We start from the raw sequence: 8,245 nt of genomic DNA on the forward strand, positions 1-8,245 counted from the left end.
TAACAACACAAATAGGTTATAAGAGTTTAATTTCAGAGCTGATAACAGATATTTTCTATGGTTTTCTTGATAATAACCAAAACCACTTAAGTGCTTACATCAATAGCTATGGCACTGTTCTGCCAAAAACAGTGATTTTAGGCATTCCATGTTTTCTTTCCATGTTTTCAGTTCTCCATTTAGCCTTTGATGATTTTCCACAGGTTTTCAGTTGGATTTAGATTGTCTTAGATTGTCTTTGTTGGAAAATCCAGTTTCTGGAGGCAGGAAAGAGTTTTCCAGATGATGGAAGAAGATTGTTTTCAGAGAGTAGCCCCAAACATGACCTGGTTCATTGTCCCTGTTCCACCGAGACTGAAACCACCCCAGATGGTCACTGATCCACCCCCATGTTCTACTGTAGGCACAGACAGTCTGGTTTGTAGCTTCTCCAGGCTTCCTCCTAACCTAACCAGTAAGTTGGCTGGAGTGGACATCAAGTGAAACCTGGATTCATCCCTGAAGAGAACCTTAGTCCAATCATCAACAGTCCAATCCTTGTGATCCCAGCAAAGAGTAACCAGCTTTCCTCTGCCTTTCCTTGATGAAGGGCTTCTTCCTGCCCTGTAGGACTTCAGATCAGCTTCAAGTAGTTGCTTTCCAACTGTCCTTGCCGAACAAGTCACATTTCTCCACAGTGCCCACTCATTTTTAAGGTCCCTGGAGGTCTGAGGACGATTCCTGACACAGGAATGGATGAGTGACGTCATCTGGTGGGTAGAAAGATGTTTCCTGCCGAGACCAGCTAGCAGTTTGGTAGAACCATGTTGGGCTTGTTTTTCCTTGGTGTACTGAATGGCTGTCTTGGAGATCTTCAGTTTTTTCGCTACCTGTCTCTCACTCAGACCAATTTCCAGCAGTGCCAAGATGGCTGCCTTTCTGGCTTCACATAATTCTTTAGTTTTAGGTGGTATATGAGAGCTGACAGCTTCTGAGTTGTGCTACAGCTTGAATGTAAGCAGGAAACCACTCTAGGCCTTTGCATGTGCAGAGCTGCTTATGACATGAAATGGCCTCATATATTCTGAGAATAAGCTTAAGCATGTCAAATAGGACATAATGTATTATGGAATCAGCTGCATTTTTAGTCGTGTTCATTGTATTCTTCAGGTAATATACCTTTAGTGGTACCAGGCATTGAAACGAACAAGAAATTGAAGAAAGCAAGGGTGGTTTAATAGTTTTTTCCATGACTGTATGTACTTATATGTCTAAAAAATAAACCTGAAATAAAATTTTAATCCTTTACTAAGTTAACAATATTATATTAGCACAATAAGAGGTTATAGGTGGATTTGTCAGCTCCATCAGATTACACTTCAACTGCGTAAGACAAGGTATCTGACGGAGTTGATGTCTGACGGAGTTGACATACGGGCAAGTATTTTCCCTCCAAAACATGTATTGTACACTGCAGCTAGCTGGTTTTTCCTCAGTTGCTAGCTGTCTCAATAACCTCACTAAAACACTTAAATTCAACCCACTATGGTTTAAAAAATTTAAAATAACGGAAAGACGGTGTTGACATGGTCCAGCTGTGACCATAGGAATATTGACATTATTTGTAATTTCCCAAAAAAGATTAAAATGATTGCTAAAAAATAACAAAGGTATACACAGTTCCTTTACATTTAACTTTGTAAGTATAACAATCATGATAAATTTCTTGATTTTTGATGTAAATAAGACTTTTCTATGTAGAACACGTTTTGTCCCAACTCTCAAGAATGAGTGATTTTATTTATTTTTATATATATATATATATATATATATATATATATATATATATATATATATATATATATATATATATATATATACATATATACAGCATAGTTACAAGAAATGAGGTATATAGCCACTTTTAAATTGAATAGAATAAATAAAGACAGACAGAATGACAAGTACAGTGATCACAAAAAAAATCTGTGCAAAACCAAAAAGCAAACAGAAAATAAAATGTGTGCGATAACTGCTCCTTATACAAATTTTGTGCAGTCTTATGTCTGAGGTGTAGTACATACTGCCTGAATACTTTCGTTTACCTCTTTTTTGATAGTATTTTCAACTATTTATCTTATTTTTTCTTGTACATATACATTTTGCACAGTTATGTCTTATTTTCTGTAAATATATGCTTTGCACTGTCTTATTCTTTACGCTTTTGTAATCTTTTAAGCTATTTGTGCTGTAAAAGGTTACAATTTTGTTGTACTTTTCTAATGACAATAAACGCATTTGTATTTTGGTTGTATAAGCTGTCTCATCTTTCCTTTAATGTATTTCAGCCGGGCTGCAGGTGGAGGCAGAGCAGAGAGTGATGATGGTTGCGGAGGGTAACAGCACCTACCTGGAGTGTTTACCTCGATCCAGACACGCTGCAGTCACCTGGTACAAGCAGGCCGGAGAGAACAGCCCTGAACTCAACCAGGTACACACACATTTTGGGATTTTGTTTATCTTCCCTGTACTTGTTTCCAAACCTTTCACCACCGGTTTATTTATTACATAAAATGGCAAACATTCCACCTGTGGATCTGTAACTGCACGAGCCAAAAAAATCCAAAAAAGATGCTATAGTAAATCAGCTCAAATAAAAGAAATATTTAACTGTCCAGATACAGATTTTCAAACTCCAAATGAGATAAAACAGCTTAAATTGCTGAAAAAATTGCAAAACAAATAGACACAAAACTTGGATAATAGACCCAAAAATGTCAGGAGCAACTAACTACCAATATAACTACTAATTAATACACTAAAGAAATGTTGGTTAAAATAATCTAATTATCCAGACTGTCAGATGTAAACATACTTAGTGTTCTGTCTTCCTCTCTCTAGGTGGTAACAGGTGACCAGCTGGTGGTGATCGAACGAGGCGTCCTGATTCGTCGAGCCGAGCTGTCCCACGGCGGCGTCTACCACTGCCAGGTGGAGGAGCACGGCTACCACTGGACCGCCGTCACCGTTCGCCTCACCGTCTGGAGCCCCTCGGCCAACCGTCTCCTGGCCTCCTGGTCCGGCTCGTCCTATCAGAGCACTGGGACGCAGCCGTGGTACGAGGACGTGATGGCGCTGATCCACCCGGCGAATCTCGGCCAGCACTGCAAGGCTCTGGGATACCGCCCGCCACGCAACCACCGTCGCCATGGTGACATCATGCCGGCGCCAGTCAAAGAGAAAGAGAGGGGGGAGAGGCACAAGCATGGGGGAGGACGAGGTGGAGGTGGTGGAGGAGGAGGAGGAGGAGGAGGAGGAAGAGCAGCAGGGAGGAAGAGCAGGAGCAAGCCCCAGCAGAGGGCGCCGAGGAGCGCCTGAACGAGCTGATGATTGTTGACTTTAACACACACGTACACATGCACACACTTAACTTATACACTGACACACAGACATACACACTGTATGTACAGAGACATGCGCATGCACTTATCTACAGAAACGTCATCCTTTCATTATAGTGACAAATGTTCAAGCTAAGCTACACATAAATAACTGAACTACGAAACAGCAAAGACTTCAGCCAACAAGTGGCTCTGTGAATAAAAAGTAGGAAACTAGGTTGCATGAATGAAGGACGAGCGTCAGTTTGGCGGACTGTCGTGACAAAATCACATTTGAGTGGATTTTTTTGAAGCTGGAACCTCAACAGAAAAGAAAAAAAAGTCAAGTCTTGTTCCCAAAGTTGAAACTCAGCACATCCTCTGAATTGATTGCTGCCTTAAAGGTTCATATTTTTGGCTTTGCATGTTTTTCCCCATTACTTACCAATCACACACACTCGCAATTACTCTCCGAAACAAAACAGATGTTTTTCGATTGATTTCTTTCCTTCGGGCGAAAAAAAATGGTTTTCATTTTTTCATTTCACCATGCGGAAATGCTTAAGAGATGCTGAAAATCGTGTTACTGTGGCTGCAGGAGGCATTTTTAAAAACTTCTTGAGTTCAGATTTGGAGGACACACAGTTTTCGAGATGTATTTTATGGATGAGTTTTGTGGTTGGAAGGTGAAAAGTATGAACAAGCAAAACACCTTTGTGCCACACTGTCATATATTTATTTTTAACGTGACAACGGAAACCAACAAAAATGGCACCAGAAACAAGATGGAATATTGTCTGTGATTGAAGGTCAGATAGTGTAAAAATTAATATGCATTGGAAAATAATCAGCAGTGATTTATATTTAAAGGGATATTACATCCAATACCTTAGTTAATAGCTTTAAATTCACCACCAGTTAATAATTAGATTGTGAGTAGCAGTAAATAGCACTGATGAGTCATAGATTTTTCCCCCGTAATGGAAACCTAAGACGAATCTTCAAACAGTTCACCTTCAGTGAGAGCTGAGCTTTGCTGGCTTCTAGGTGGGGTCCGACCACCAGATGACTGACTGAGACCACAGAGATGAAAAGGTGGAGAAAAAACTACAGCTTTGATGAGGTTGCAAATCAACTTTCCCACGACTTCAGTGGTTTTGTTCCGCTGGACATGTTTCCATTATGTTTTCCGCAGTTCTTGCTTCTGCAGGTTGAGCTGGCACTGATTTTGTGCCACGACGTAAAAAACTGTTTGGTATAAGTGTGGGAACAGAAGGTGGAGATCAGAAAACAACCAAAAAAAAGCTCAAATCCTATTCTGAGTGTTGGATTGGTTTGTTAGGAGTCACATGTGTACACGTTGTATAGATTTAGGTAAGAAATACACAACCATTCAAAAGTTTGGGGCCAATTCAAAATGTTCTTATTTTTGAAAGAAAAACTGTCTTTTTTCAATGAAGATAACATTAAATTAATCATAAATCCAGTCTAGACATTGTTAATGTGGTAAATGACTATTGTAGCTGGAAACAGCTGATTTTTAATGGAATATCTCCATAGAGGTACAGAGGAACATTTCCAGCAACCATCACTCCTGTGTTCTAATGCTACATTGTGTTAGCTGATGGTGTTGAAAGACTAACTGATGATTAGAAAACCCTTGTGCAGTTATGTTAGCACATGAATAAAAGTGTGAGTTTTCATAGTATACATGAAATTGCCTGGGTGACCCAAAACTTTTGAACGATAGTGTATATCCAAAAAAACAACTTCACTTTCATAAATGAGTGTATTTTGGAAGAATGTAATGACTCCAGTTTCATAATTTGGCAAAAACAGAGGACTTTTTTTAACTGGTAGTATTTCAAATCATATTTCCAGCAAGTAAACAGTGACATTTTTGAAGCCCTGGATCTGTCTCACAAAAAACAAACTCTATTAAGATGCATCTAAATGATTTTCCAGAAATGTTTAATATCACTGAACAAGGAAATGAAGAGGACTGAACTATGAACCGAACTGGACTCTGTACAGACCCTGCATGTTTCTTCAACTATGGCCACTTTGGGTGAATTCTGGACCAACGCAAGAAAAAAAAAGGAAAAAAGAAAAAGTGGAGTATTATGTAACTGGTTCTGCAGCTCCAGCTGGTAACAACATCTGACTGTAAAGGATGAAGCAGGCCCAGTGTATTATAAAGACGCCTTTATTACAGCAAGTTGGAACCGGAGAAAGCGCTAAACGGGACTGGCGTCAAGCGGACTCCGGCCTCCAGCGACTTTAGTGACTTTGCGAGGCAGTAAATTGTGTTCTTAATGTTAAAATGTTATGCCGACACAGCTTCTTCCGCCTCTATTTAACTTTACTCTCAGCGGTATTTATTATTTTTCATCCGGAGTGCTTGTTCCGGAAATTTGCAAGAACAGAAAATCATCAGGTGACGAAAAACGGATGCTTATTTGATGTGTTTTTTGGTCTGTGTTTGTGTGTCCTGTTGTTTCCATTTGTATATTTTGTGTGTTTTTTTAAAAACTTATTTCTAGGTAAAAACCCATTAGCGTTTAGTTCGAGTGAGCAGAAACTAAAAGTGTGTTTAAAATTTCTGTTTTCCAGCGAATACAAACCAGATGCTCTAACTTCAGACTGCTGTGTGCAGCTCACACTACATTAGAGATAAAACTACTAAGCTAACATGAGAGGACGAAGTGTGACCCAAACAGACTAAATTGAAACTTAACTATGATTTGTGTGGTAAACTGGATTCATTTACATGCATGGTTAAGCCCAATAACAACATGCTTTCATTTATTTGATTGAATCCCACAATAATAATGCTGCAGTCTGTAATATCTCCCATGTTGTTTCCTGCAGGATCCCCATATTTTTCACTCTCCTGGTTGTATGTATTTCTGTATATGTGTGTGTTTTTACAGTCTGTGCGTCCTCATGTGTGTTTGACATTAGTGAGATCAGAATGAAAGTCGCTCAAACAAAGGTTCAGAGGCCGAGCCAGTAAATCTGCCAAACGGGGAGCTCAGCAATGGATCTGAGACACTTTTGATGCCATAAGAAAAATAAACCAGAGCAACCGAAAGCTCAGAGAGAAAATTAAAATGGGCTTGGCTTCTTGGTTTCTCTGCCTTAGCCGCATGAAAGAGCCCGGCTGCTTCTGAGCATGTGTTCGAGTAGAAAAACAAAGAAAGAAAGCGTTTAGAAGGGAATGTGTGACTGAGTGTGCTGAGGCTGTGTAAGTGTCGTAGGGCCACTTTTGAAAAATTAAAACATGTGGGTGAGTGTGAAACTGTCAGAATAACCCAAATGAAATCAGCATTTGGCCCATTTTCACAATATACATTATTATTATGGCCGTCTCCAAGGAAGCTTTTGTTGCACACTGGCACATTTAAACACTACAGGGTTTTTATCTATGTTAAAAAAATGGCTGTAATAAAATGTGATCGCCTTATTTCAACCAAGATAAAAGGACACTACGTCCATCTTTTATATACTGTCACTACTTGTGAAATTAGATTTTTAGCCAGCAGGGGCGACACCTCTGGTTTGAAAAAGTGATCCATTTGTATAGAAGTCTATGAGAAAACGACCCAGCTTCTCACTTCATTTGTGACCTCAGTAAACATTTTTCTGATGTGTTTGTGGTCTCAGTTGCTAGTAGTTTTAAGATTTTTGGAACACAGCATGATGCTAATTTTGTAAATTTTGGTCCCATTTGCTAACATATCGCAGTTGTGTAGCATCCTCGTGTTGTCTGATCAGATCTACCCGTTGTTCATAACATCCAGTTTCAAAAGGCCGAGATGGCGACGGCCAATTTTCAAACCCAACGTGACAATTGCTACGTCCATCTTTTATATGTGTCACTACTTGTGAAATCAGAGGAGAGTGTTCATATGGACTTTTCTTGTAAATGTGGTTCACACAACCCCATTTAAAGGCACCACCAGATGAAATAAGATGTAGACGCAGCTTTCTGCCTGCAAACAAAACTAAATTCTGCTGCTTTTAGGCCTCCAACTTTCTGTTCTGATCTAATAAAACACCAGCTTTGATTTCAGTTAGACTCCTCTGCCAGCTCACTCTAACAAGCATACATTGGATCGACCGACCTGAAAATATTAACATAATTGTGCTTGTGTTGACCCTGCCTTCATGGATATTGTGTGTATATGAGAGTGTAACTTGTGTATATTTGTGTCAGATCCAAGCGCCGGCACAGGCAGGAGGTAGAACTCCAAGCAGACATTTTTGCGGAGCAGCAGTTTAAACATTTAGCCCCTCAAAGACGTGGAGCTGCTCCTTGTTCATTACAACGGCCTTGTGTGTTTCACTGTATTTACATCTTGGTGCCAGCATTCGTCTCTTGTGATTTTCCAGAACCATTTCTCTGCAAACTGTCATCCAGTGATCTCGGCATCATGTGCAGAGACTCTGTTTTTCTTTGTGTAAATATGTATAAAGGTCTGCTTTGAAATGAGCCTGTTGTGTTGTTTTAAGAGATATATTCTGATTCACAACTGCACACAAACACACTCGCATATAGTAGACGAGACTGTGAAGCAAAAACCATATTAGGGTGTTTCTGTTAGGCCAAATTTAGCCATCTTCTCAACTTTTTTGTTGCAGCTATACAGAGTATGCTGTCTTTGCCAATCAATAGTAATCTCAAGTAGCTTTAGTCCCTATTTAATGCTCCAAAGATGCATTTTTTGTCTTCACCGATGCAGGTAAATGCACATGTTGCATCAAGAGGGTTAACTGTATAAAAATGCCAGATTTTGGAGAAACAACATTTACTCTATTCCATGTATGCTCTCTTTGCTCCAAAACAGCAACATACCATCCAACACCAAACCACCATCTTCCTC

The 8,245-nt window shown here is 39.6% G+C and overlaps 1 protein-coding gene across 2 annotated transcripts in view; it reads left to right on the top strand.

Moving 5' to 3' along the window:
* sema3h (sema domain, immunoglobulin domain (Ig), short basic domain, secreted, (semaphorin) 3H) overlaps positions 1-7,854 on the top strand; it is a 90,192-nt gene extending 82,338 nt beyond the window's left edge. For both annotated transcript variants that reach the window (XM_023288761.3, XM_023288762.3), the window contains exons 17-18: positions 2,328-2,470; positions 2,881-7,854. In XM_023288761.3, the coding sequence (XP_023144529.1) occupies positions 2,328-2,470; positions 2,881-3,357 (620 nt within the window). In that variant the 3' untranslated portion in view covers positions 3,358-7,854. The remainder of the gene's footprint in view (positions 1-2,327; positions 2,471-2,880) is intronic.
* Positions 7,855-8,245: the final 391 nt, after the last annotated feature.

This window comes from Amphiprion ocellaris, chromosome 8, assembly GCF_022539595.1.
Source record: "Amphiprion ocellaris isolate individual 3 ecotype Okinawa chromosome 8, ASM2253959v1, whole genome shotgun sequence".
Lineage (NCBI taxonomy): Eukaryota > Metazoa > Chordata > Actinopteri > Pomacentridae > Amphiprion > Amphiprion ocellaris.